The sequence below is a fragment of the Rhea pennata genome, chromosome 1 (genome assembly GCF_028389875.1).
Source record: "Rhea pennata isolate bPtePen1 chromosome 1, bPtePen1.pri, whole genome shotgun sequence".
Taxonomy (NCBI): Eukaryota; Metazoa; Chordata; class Aves; order Rheiformes; family Rheidae; genus Rhea; species Rhea pennata.
This window is the reverse complement of record NC_084663.1, coordinates 124,410,468-124,423,190: the sequence shown is the minus strand read 5'-3', so window position 1 is coordinate 124,423,190 and position 12,723 is coordinate 124,410,468. Positions and strand designations below refer to the sequence as shown.

The 12,723-nt window shown below is 34.3% G+C and overlaps 1 protein-coding gene across 3 annotated transcripts in view; it reads left to right on the top strand.

Annotated features, from left to right (window-relative positions):
* Positions 1–12,723, top strand: part of USP9X (ubiquitin specific peptidase 9 X-linked) — a 104,788-nt gene that overhangs the window by 74,148 nt on the left and 17,917 nt on the right. For 2 of the 3 annotated variants that reach the window (XM_062599694.1, XM_062599712.1), the window contains exons 27-33: positions 3,693–3,801; positions 4,393–4,539; positions 4,659–4,805; positions 5,574–5,796; positions 7,744–7,964; positions 8,339–8,529; positions 9,028–9,201. In XM_062599694.1, coding sequence (XP_062455678.1) covers positions 3,693–3,801; positions 4,393–4,539; positions 4,659–4,805; positions 5,574–5,796; positions 7,744–7,964; positions 8,339–8,529; positions 9,028–9,201 — 1,212 coding nt within the window. The remainder of the gene's footprint in view (positions 1–3,692; positions 3,802–4,392; positions 4,540–4,658; positions 4,806–5,573; positions 5,797–7,743; positions 7,965–8,338; positions 8,530–9,027; positions 9,202–12,723) is intronic. The other variant, XM_062599702.1, reaches the window with a different exon arrangement.

Sequence of the window (12,723 nt, the reverse complement as noted above, 5' to 3'; positions counted from 1 at the left end):
AACCCCCCTGTATACAGAATGAGGTGTATTTTACTGTGCTAATCACGAAATTAACTTACTCCTAATATTTAAAGTTTTACATTTGCAAGGTGAAGTAAAGTATCAAAATGTTACTAGCAAAAAAAGCAGTGTTTTGGTTTTACAAACATAAAATAGTGTCAATGACAAACCTACATCAAAGACAAGCATTCTTACTCTTTCAGTCTTTGAAAACTGCAGAAGCTTTTTGTGATGATTTTCCTGTTTTGGTCATATTTCTGTAAGGGAGTGAGCTATTGGTTCAAACTAGAAACTTTAACATCTATAAATCGTGAACAGTTTATCTCTGATGATTCATCTCACACTGTATTCAGTCTGTTGCATCTACTAGACTTTGTGACTGAACTTGAAAGTCTCTTTAGCAAGGCCTAGAATCTTTATCTACAGATGCGGGAAAAACAGTCATGACTTTGCCAGTCTCTCCTAATGGTGAATCTTCTTGCTGGTTTGAATTTTGTTGACTAGAATTTGACTCCCAGTTATTTTGTACTGTTGTGCCTGGTGAATAGCTGACTGTTAAACTTTCCATCCTATAATACTGGAGAAAAATAAGTTTACCTCCAAGTTGGGGCTTCTCTTTCCGCATGTTTTATTGTCATGATAGCCAAAGTATGTTGAACAGCAGTAGATTCATTCCTCAGGTTTCCTTGTTTTTTTTTTTTTTTTTTTTTTAGCTTTTTGTGCTTTGGAAAAAAAAAATGTAGTAGCATTAGTGGATGGCTTTTGTTTGTTGTTTTCAGAGGAAATAAAATTTTTCAAGGGATTCTCTTATTCAAGTAGACTGCTGCTAAGCCCTATATCTTTGCTTGCTTTCTTCCCCAGAATGGGAAGTGAGCTGAATTTATTCTATGGAAAAGTGGATTGTATTTGTCCGTACAAAAAGTTAACAACTGAGCCCTTTTTTCCCCTCATATATTTATAAAACTAGCGATATACATGGTAGTCTCACTAGGAATGCAGCAGTATTGTCCATTATTAAATGATCGATTGGTTAGAATAATTTCATCAGTAGAAGGCAGAAAACATTTCTGAAAATGAAGGTTGTGTAGTTGATCCAAGCTAAAGAAATGTTACTTTTATGAGTTAATATGGAAACAAATGAGTTTCTGCAGTGCAGAGAAGGCTTAGGAAGCATCAGACCCAGTCCAGTTACCCTTCCAATTTTAACTGCTGTTTCCTTATCTTCTACCACAATCGGAGAACAATCTGAGCAAAATCATGAGAGCAAATGTTATTGGTGCAGCATACAAAACAGGGGAGAGATGATCAAGTTCAGATCTTGCAAATATGATCTTTTGGGAAAAGATTGTTTGTTTGTTTTTCCTTTCAGAAGTTAAAATTATACAGGACTTTTGCAGGTTTCATCATAGCATGTCTGCTATGCACACAAACTGAGAAACAGAACACCAAATGTTACAACTAAATACTAGAGCAGCTCATGTATAAGCTCATGTATAAGTTCATGTATAAAGTCATTTGGTCTCATAAAGGTAAATGTTTTAAGTCAAGAATACAGAATGTAAGACTGTCTTAGTAAACAGCAGACAACTGAATGTAGTCCTAAATAGTCCTGGGACCCGGAAGTGCTCCACTGATAGCCCCAAAGTGTTGACTGGCGATGTCAAAGATGCATGTCCGAAAAACCAAGTGAAGAAAGAATTTATTACTGCCGATGAAAAGCGGTGGCAGTTAAACCCGTGGCACTTAAACCCATTGAACAGCCTGATTTCTATTATGTTAACTAATCAGAAATAGGCATCTTGGAGCTGTCAGTGGGATGAGATCCGGGATACCTTAATGGAGGTATTTGGCCACTAGCTGCCGTTGCAGATGAGCATGAGTTTGTCATGCATCTTCTCCTATCTGCCAGCTTTTTGCAGCTGTCCTGGTGTCTAAAATGGCACTAGATCCCTGTGTTGAGGCATCTGAATCCCTCCCATTGTTCCTTAAGAGAACTGGAATACTCCTGTGAAGTAGCAAATTCTTACAGCCTCACAAAAATACAATGCTTTTGTTCAAGTAATACATACACTTTAGAGACATAATTGTATGAAGTATGTGTTTCTTCCGTTGTATTTCTCACTTTAGGGAAATACCATCTTTCTTTTATTTCATTCTGTCTTTAAGTGCCTGAACCTGAAGAGTATCCATGCAATGTGTTCAAGCAGCTAAAGGCTTGTGCCTTAAAAGAAATTCCTGTAAGAAGCTTTATGAAAACATCAGCTCAGCAGTTATATTCCATAGAATGTTACATATTATTAAGAACAAAACAGGCTCCCTTCATCCCAAAGTCTTCTACAACTCAAAGTAATGTACAACTTGCAAAGATCAGAAAAGGGCGACAAGGGAGATCAAAGCTCTGAAATGACTTCCATCTGAGGAACAGCTGAATAGCTTGGAGCACTTTGTATTGGAAGAGAGATAAATGGTAGGAGGAGAATACCAGAGAGACCTTTAAAATCAGAAGTAGCAAAGGGAGAACAAATAGAGAATAGTTTGTGTGTGTTTTTTTTTTTTTTTCCTTTCCCCCCTCACTTCCTTTCATAGTGTGAGTTCTTACTGGGCATAATATTTAAGCCAGGTACACCTTCAGTTTGGAAATAGTTTGGGGAATTCTTTCATGAATTTGTCCAATAAGCACTATTAAATGAGGCTTTTGGTAGTCTTGCTGAAGTGCAAATTGTTAGAAACTGAGAGAAAGCTTGGGAGAAATAAGGCTACATGCTTCCCTCTTCTGTGCTCTTTTCTAGATGTATATTAGGGACAGGATGCGAGGCTAGGTGCATCTTTGCTTTTATCCAATAAAGTTGTTCTTATGTGTCTTAGAAGCACAATTAGCCATACTTGAAGGTACTCTCAAGGAAATGAGATTCTTACATGTACCTTCCATAGTGACCCTGTAGACAGAATAGTGACAACCATACCAAATAGAATCTAAAATTTAGTTTCTTATATGTAGAAACATTAATTTTTCCCCTCCAAACAGAATTGTTTCAAGCAGTTTTCACAAGATACAATATTAATACAATTAAGATACGACTTTTAAGAATAGATTTTGCCTTATACCTTTTTCCCTTAAGATTTCCATTTCCAGTGCAAAAGAACTGGACAGATTAAGTTCTAAAATGAAAAATTTCCCTCAACTTTAATTCTAGGCACTTGAATATTCAGGGGACTTTTCTTCTCTGATTCTTCCTAATGATAGATTTTGGTCACTTCAGAGATGCTCAGCAAATTGCTTTAGTGATATGGAAAAGTATTTTTATTGGGACTGTCTTGTTTTTTTAGATATAATTTGTAAGTGATTAAAAAAAATAAACATTTATTTAGAGTTTCAAATTACATGTTGAGCTGTAAAATATTGCCCGACAGTTGTGCAGGGTTGTGGCTAGGTGCTAATGAGTTCCTGTTTGTTTGTGGAACGTATTACGTAATAATAATTCACATTTCTAAAATTTCCATGCAAGTGGCTCTATGAAGAGAAACAAATGATAAGCAGCGAAGAATTAAACTATCTCCATTTCTTACATATTATTTACTGCCATTTTTCTAAAACTGCATAATAATAACAGATAAGCACATTTTTCAAGGTTTTTTAGTATCCTTTTAGATGGGGAGATTGCGTGTAATGTTCTTTATTAAATGGTTTTCAGAACTGTTCGTCAGATGGCGCAGGAGCAATTCTTTTTAATGGCTACCAGGTGTTGTATGGGACAGAGACCTCTCCTTTTCTTCATAACCCTGCTGTTTACTGTTCTAGGGGTAAGTGTCTAGAGGGAAAGGCTTTCAGTACAGTGTAAAGTTCTGTAAAAAGTAGTAAGACACAATATTTACAAGAACAGGCAAATTGTTATTAACAATTACTAAAGTATGAATTCCTTTTAACATATCATGGCAGCACAGTCAGTGTCAGTTTGAATGTGAGGGGGTTCTTTTATGCATGTTCTGATAAGAATGTGATAAACTTCAATATATGCATTTGATTTTCAGTGAACGCAAACCTTAAAGTAAAAATATATATCATTAGTAGATTAGATGGAGATATCTGTACTTTCGAGAAGTGCAGTTATTGCCTTATTTTACTAGACCTGCAAGGGCTTTTGAATTCTGCATACTTACTGTTCTTTCCCATTTCAGGTATAGAAAGCCCTGGTGTTTAATTTTTTTTTTTTTAAAATAACAGTTAAATACAATTGTTCAACCTCCAAAAGACTGAAAAAAATCTTGCTGCTTCCCCCCACCACCCTTTCTCTCCTTTACTATTCCCTGTCAGTTTAGGAAATATGTTTACATTGCACTATAAACAGAAATATGTATGAATTACAAATTATTTGTATTTTTTTGTTTACATAGAGTACTGCAAGAGAGAGAGCTAAGCATTCTGGAGACTACTTCACTCTCTTAAGACATCTTCTTAACTATGCTTACAACAGTAATATTAATGTACCCAATGCTGAAGTTCTTCTCAATAATGAAATTGACTGGCTTAAAAGGATTAGGGTAAGTTTTAAAATCAGTTTATTTCTGATAAGCTTGTTGTTCTTGTTGTTTTAAAGTGTAGTTGTAAGCTTTCTTAATGTATGTCATTTAGAGTATCCTAAATTTCTTTTAAATGATAGGATGAAGTAAAAAGAACAGGGGAAACAGGTGTTGAAGAAACTATCTTAGAGGGTCACCTTGGAGTAACAAAAGAGTTGTTAGCATTCCAGACACCTGAAAAGAAATACCATATTGGTTGTGAAAAAGGAGGTGCTAATCTTATTAAAGTAAGTGCAAATTTTCTGACTTGTGATGTTTTTTGGCCTTTGCTTCATATTTTGTGATCTGAAACCACAGAAGATACCAACCTAACTGTTTGACAAGGGCTTCTAATTGAAGTATAAAGTTTTTTTTAAAAAAATAATAATTAAAAAAAACCCCTTCTTTTGTAAGAGTGTTTATTGTTCTGGTTCTTCAGAACCAGTATGTTTGAACTTGCTATGAGCTAGCAAACTGTTACACCAAGACATTGCACAAGAATAGCAAGCTAAATACATGATAGTCCTGTATAGGACTACTTTCTTTTCTTATCCCATATTCTTCACCTCTTTCTGTGCCACACCTATCCCCGCCTCCACACACACGCATACGCATGTTCTTCCTTAGTGTTATTAGTGCCTATGGTAGGTTTAAACAAATACTTGACATTTGAGTGTCTCTTTTAATACCAGTAGTGTTTCCTTTGTATCTTCGCAATGTGTGTTCAGCATTAATTGATAAAGGGCTTTGCAGATAATACTCGTTTGGCATGATTTTTAATTTTTACTAATTAAGAAAATTACAGATTTATACTCAAATTTTTTTGGGGGGGAGGATATAATAGAATTACTGTATCTGAAATTTAAAAGCTCAGAGCAGTCCTAGTTCTAATTCCTGGGATTTTTAAGGATTCATTCAATTTTCAGACATTTATTCATGCAATAATTTCAAGTCTGTTCTAAAATAGCAATCATTTTTATGTTAACAAGTAATATATTTTCTTTTGTCTCTTTCAGGAGTTGATAGATGATTTCATCTTTCCTGCGTCCAATGTTTATTTACAATACATGAGAAATGGAGAATTGCCTGCTGAGCAGGCCATACCAGTCTGTAGTTCACCAGCTACTATTAATGCTGGCTTTGAGCTACTGGTTGCATTAGCAGTGGGATGTGTCCGAAATCTCAAACAGATAGTAGACACCTTGACTGAGATGTATTACATAGGTACAGCAATCACTAGTATGTAATATTTTTACCCATTTCTTTTCTATTTGTTTAATGTCTATGTTATGTATAAATTTTGTTATTAGCTAATCTAGATACTGGGCGTGGGATTAGTTTGTCTTTAGTTGCTTTTAAGGTTGCAAAATCAGGCCAATGAAAGTAAGAAATATTTGTTAGTGTGGCCTTTATTTGGCCTTCTTTATGCAGTTAACATGCCAACTTGTACTACATGATTGCTTGCAAGTTCCAGCTTCAGCAGATCACGTTACCTGACTCTTCCTATCCTGATCGCTGGCTATTCCTCTTTGTCCCTGCCAGCTTGCAGGCACTTCATATTGTCTGAGTATTCTGCCTCTGTTTCATTGTTTCAGATTCTGCCTGACTGGATCCAGCACCTCATCAGGTGCTTAGTTCTAGTTCCAGACTCTTCATTGCTCACCAAATTTGTCATCGTCATCCATACACAGGCACACTTTTGCTGTCTTGTTTCCCTTTTTAACTCTGTACTTCTTGTCTGCTTGTCATAGCTCTTTCTCTCTCAATTTTAGTCTTGGACTAAGGCCAGCCATGCATTTTAAGAACTTTCTCTTTGTCCCTGGAGAAGGACTATAGCAATTGCAGTATGTACAAAAGTATACCCAAGTTAGTGTTTCAAAACTTATGGTCAAATGAAATTTGGGCTGATTTTCACAGGGATGGTAAAAGGTACATACTTGATGCAAAGATCATGTTACCCAATGCACCCAAGACTTTTTTAAAAACAAAGTAATGGGAACATATTTTGTCCAACCCTAAATAGGATAGTTGCATAGTTTTAGTTATACTATTAACAGGAGAAATAGACTAATGTGGAAGATCTCACAGAATATTTAAACTTGTAGAGTTTAGCAAAATTGTAAGTAGAAATGGTATCCAATAGTAAGAATTGCCCACTGCCTATCATGATACCAGTGTTACTTGCCCAGTTACTAGTTTGAGTCGGTCATTTGAGTGTTTGTGCCTTATCTGTGAGATTTTTCAATCCCTTGCTGTTTGTTTCCATCTTAAACAAATGAAAAAGACAACTCTATAGTTTTCCTTCTGCCTCATCCTTTTTCTTCACCCTCTCATATTAGGGAACAGTATATTTATTCCCTCACAGTTAGAAGGGTTTTATGGCGTTTCCTTCTATTAAAATATTTAATAAGGGTGTTGGAAGGCCAGAGCGTCACAAAATGTCGAACAGGAGAGCGTACATATTTATTAAACAAAACTTGTGCGTTTATTGTGGTTCATGCACCAAGGAAAGCTATCTTGTAAACATCCATGTGCATGCATATGCACTCTTTGCTTTCACATCAGAACTGTTTGTGTTTAAAAAACAGAGAACAACATGCTAGTGTGACAAAGCTATGATTATAAATGTACTTTGAAGTGATGTGAGAGGTCTAAGGGAGGAGACTCGGAGAAAAAAATCTACCATAGGTCATACAGATAACGTGATCTGAAACTGTTTTCCAGCCTGGTAAGGAAGAGTGAGGCAAAAGTGAAATGTTGCAATGTTGCAGTGTGAAAAAGATTGTAAGGTGGTAAAATGGTTATAAATTGATTATGTACTCTAAATTCATTTCATACTACTAAATGATCTTGAATTCTTCAACTGAAGAATTTACTAGCGTTGAGGGAAGACTTTTCTTTGGTACATAACTATACTGAATTTTTGCTTAGCCACCTTTTTAGCTAAGCAATAAATCAAAATGGCATAATGCATTCTTAAGGTTACAGATAAAATTATCATTAGTAAGAATTGTGTTGATTTTAGCAATTAAGTTTTGTGATGGAATATTTGTTTTATTAAACTGCAGTATGATATAAACTAACACTGAATTTAGTTTTGTGGAATTATCTTCTGCACCATAACAGATATTCTAGTTGTTTGATAATAAAGTAGTTTTTTAATCGCTTTCTGCTATTCTCTCTTAGCTTGTGAAGCGCTTACTGAATGGGAATATCTACCACCTGTTGGGCCTCGACCACCAAAGGGATTTGTAGGATTAAAAAATGCTGGTGCTACGTGTTACATGAATTCTGTCATTCAACAGCTATACATGATTCCAGCCATCAGAAATGGGATCCTTGCAATTGAAGGCACAGGCAGTGATGTAGATGATGATATGTCTGGGGATGAGAAGCAGGACAATGAGGTGAATTTTATTATGTAGAATTTGTTTAAAATACAATTCTATTTCATGGAAAGGTTATAAATTTGTAAGTTGCTAATCACTTTGTTTTCTATACTGTTAGCAGTGGAGACAACAGTGTAATATTTCTTATTTGAATAGGCTTACTGTCAGAAAAGGAGTTCAAATATCCAAATAGTAAGCTTTGCAGATTCCACCTCTTAGATTTGTACTCAAAAACACCATTCACTATTTCTGTCACTGTATCTCAGTTAACACATACAGAAGACTTTTCAGACAGGAGTATGGAACACCTTTGATATGTAGCTGTCTCATAGCTAGTTTTATCTCTTATTTATTCTAACAAAATTAATTGTACACACACTTCTGCTTTTCAGAGCAATGTTGACCCACGAGATGATGTATTTGGTTATCCACATCAGTATGAAGACAAGCCAGCGCTGAGTAAAACAGAAGATAGAAAAGAGTACAATATTGGAGTTCTGAGGCATCTTCAAGTTATTTTTGGTCATTTAGCAGCTTCTAGACTACAGTACTATGTACCAAGAGGATTTTGGAAACAATTTAGGTAAATAAGAAACTAATTTTTAGTATTGATATCCATTCACTGGAACACTGAAATACAACCAAATGAATTGTGGTAGAAGAAATGATAGCAATATTAAGAAATGTAAATTAACAGAACTTGTGCAGCTTAGTATCTGCTATCCTACCTTTCCACTGTTCTCTGGAAGTCTGTTACTGGAACAAAATTTGAAGCGACATGGCAAATTTGAATTCCAGCAGTTCTTGAACTAGATATTAAATTTTTGAATTAAATATTAAGTTATACACAAAAGCTTACTTTTACATACTAGTTGGTTAGCGTTAAGGACAGTGCTGATTGGTACACTGCATCACAAACCAGTAGTTTTACATAGTAAGAAGGAGGGATGAGTAACTTGAAAAATACTTAAAAAAAAAAAAAAAAAAAAAAAAAAAAAAAAAAAAAAAAAGTGTTGAGGGCCAAAATGAAAAAATATTTGACAAAAATGTGTGTGTTTTTTGTTTTTTGTTTTTTTCCCAGGCTTTGGGGTGAGCCTGTAAATCTGCGTGAACAACATGATGCTTTAGAATTTTTTAATTCTTTGGTGGACAGTTTAGATGAAGCTTTAAAAGCTTTGGGCCATCCAGCAATGTTAAGTAAAGTTTTAGGAGGCTCCTTTGCTGATCAGAAGATTTGTCAAGGATGCCCACATCGGTAAGTGTTTAAGATTCTCCTTTCTTAGAACAAATGAATCCATGTTTGTATAAGACAATAATGAAGATGCTGTAAAGCGGACAACCTTATAAAAGTGGCTGAAGAGTCAGGAATGTGCATGAGATCTATTTATAATTAATTATCTAATTCGGTTAATCTAGTTATGTAGTTCTGTCCAGTTAACTATCTACTTCTGTTTGCTACAGACTTAACATTCATTAAATTATACTGAAGTGACTTGAAATATTTTATTATTATTGCCTCTTCTTAACAGACTGAATGTGAAGTGTTGTGTATTGATTAGAGGAGGAAAAGGTGTATTTTTTCATATTAAAAGTGAAAGCATCTTGGGAACCAATTGCAATGAATAAAGCTCTTGAATATGGCTCACAGCTTTTGCTGTCTTCTGTCTTACATCTGTAGTATGCGGATGGAGCCGATCAAAGTATGAATTTTTGTTTCTGAGTAAAACTGCATTCATACTTCTCCTGTAAGTTGTAACTGAGGACAATGATATATTGATTTATCTTTTTCTTAAGATTTGTGTTCTGCTTATTTTAAAATTTGAATATGGAACTCTGGAAATGCAGCTTCACAAGAGTTATATTTTAAAAAAGATGAACTGCTGGTCTGTAGCTGTCGCCTAATAACTTCTTAATGATGACAATAACTAATGCTTAGGGAAAAAATAGAACTAGACATTGTACTCCTCTAGACTTATCCTATAACCTTTTTGAGGTGGGTGATCAGAATTACAAGCAAGATTCAAAATGGCATAATGCTGGACTTTTCTTTATAAATTCTAATGTCATGTGTACCTTTTAATTGCTATTGAATTCATACTTCCAAAGAATTATTCACAATCAAATTTGAGATGTCTTTCCTAAATTGCAGTAGCTAACTCAGAATTCATTGTTATATAGAAACTGGAGTGATTTTTTTTTCCCTGTGTGTTACTTTGCAGTAGAGACATCAAATTTTACCTCTCATTTTTATTGCCTGCTTTCTCGTTATCTTGCTATTCATCAGAAATTTTTAGCAGTTGGCTTTTTATTATTGCGTTAAATTTTGCGTTGTTAACCCTTGATCTCCTAGCCTTTCACTACGTCTTTCAGATAATTTGTGACTCTTAGAACAGTACAGATCCCTGGGGATTACGGTTGCGACTTCACCTCCTTGTTAAAATTTGACCGTGTATTTCTGTCCTTCAGTTAGTAACTGAAGCACAGGAATAAACACTGATCTGAACTCATTTTATTATGATAACATTTCAACTTTGGTTGAGCTTTTATATGAATTAGGACTTAAATGGAACACTTTGCTTCATGAGTTAAAATATATGCCAGGAAGTAATTTGAAATATTGTAAGATATGTAAAAAGAATTCAGGCTTTTTATTTTTGTAATACCTAACAGACAGAAGGTAAAGATAGGAAGTAAGCTGAGTTACCATTCATTCCTTATGTTACATACATTTCTTCAAATATTAGCTCTCTTTTTGTATCCTTACTAGATTTGCACAACTGTACTTTTTAATAGAAATGTTAGCCTGAATGTATTCAAGGGAGGAGAAAATTGATGCTGAGTAAAGTATTGGAGTATGGTAGATGAACAACTTTTCAAAATTTGCAAGTTGTTTGATACATAAATGAATATTATTGTTTTGGTGGAACTTGTTCTAAATACTAATTTATTCACTATTATTTAAAACTTTTCATTTGCTTGATTGCATATGAGACAAATAGACACTATAGGGTTATGTTGGAATAGACCTTTCTAATTTATTTGTAGTACCTTTTTAACTTAAAAAAAAAAAAAAAAAAATCCATTTGTGTCCAAGATGTCTTAACTGATTGTCTCTATGTATTGCTGGTTCATTGCTAGGATTGTTGTTTGAAGATCATACCAGAACACAGAAAGTCAAAGCTAGTCATAAGTACGAAAAGTGACTTATAAAGATAACTATCTGGGTTTTTCAGATAGAAAGATATAAAAGCTTTCTTGGAATCTGTTCTGAACTGTTTTCTTCAACTGTAATACAATATTTGTGTTTATCAATCTAATTGCTGGCAGTAAAGGTCAGCAATGAAAAAAATCAGATTATTGTAGAAGTACAATACTTTGCTGTCTGTGTTTCTGTACTGACTTAAGAGTGATAAGAGTCTGTCAGGCCACTTCAGATCGTTTAAAACAAGAAGTGCAAAAAGATTCAGAAAGAACTTGCACCATTTTTTCAGAGAACTTAAGGTACTTGTAAATAATTCCTGTGATCTTCATAAAATAACTACCATTAGTGCAGATGGAAAAATGTGGTGTGCAGACACTGTAATATAATCATATGAAGACCACAATAAAAAAAAAAAAAAAAAGTTCAGAAATATTTTTAGAACACCAAGTCACTAGAAGGCCCTACAAATTTTGAGGTTTTACTAGCTTAAAGCGTATGTATTGGAAAAAAGCTTCTCTTCATAACTCATACCTTAGGTTTATTGCCTCTAAGTGAGGAAAATCAGAGATACCAGAGCAAGGATTGAACAGGCTTTGAAAAAGATAACAGAAGGAAGAAAAAAATTTTTTGACTGTATATCAATTTAGAATAATACTGCTATGCAACTTGCTCTGTATTTATTATTTTAAACGTTTTTTTTGTTATAGTTTGTTACTGAAATGTAATAGCTGATTTTAAGATTAAGCATAGTTTAACGATGTTCTTCAGAAAGCAGATAAACTATATAGCTATTCTGAAAGCTCTCAGTATTGGATCTTCTAAGTGCTATTGTGAATTCTACATCTAATTTATAATTGAATTTTCTCATAACTCATACTTCTGGAGCATGGTAGGAGTCATGCTGAATGTTCTTAGGATTAATCTACATGCAATTTGTCTTGTTAAGTATAAAAGGTTACTTTGACATGCATAATTTGATTTAATCTCTGCTTTATGAAAACAACTAAGGATGATCTACAGTGTTCACTTGTTCAAAAAATCATGGAAAAGTTGTACAAGAACAGCTTCTGTGCACTTGAATAACGTATAAACTACAAGCTGTATCACTCAGTAGAGATTTCATAAAGAAATATATGTATTTTCTGTTTGGAAGCCTTGACTTTACATGTTGGTATTTGTTTTGAAGTTAATATTATATGAGAAGAAAACTGTTTACGTGTTGAGTGGTATTTTGTTCTCAAAGCTTGTGAATATTGCTAGGTAGATATGCAAATGTACGGTTAATGCCAACTTCCTTACCGTATACTTATATTTGAAAGACTGAAGTATACCAACACTTTTCATATCTGCAGAACTTGAGCAGTTTAGTTTTTGCTGAAGCTTTAAAAATGACTGTAAGTCTGGGTTGATTAAGAAGTATGATCTTTGTTATACAAATACTTTGTGGGGTTTGGGATACTGAATTGTTTTGGGGGGTTGTTATTGTTTTTGCTGTTCATGCAGCTCTATCAAGCTGCATTTGTGGTGAGTCTGAGGTGACATTTCATCTCTGGCAGATGTGATGGCAGTCTCTTG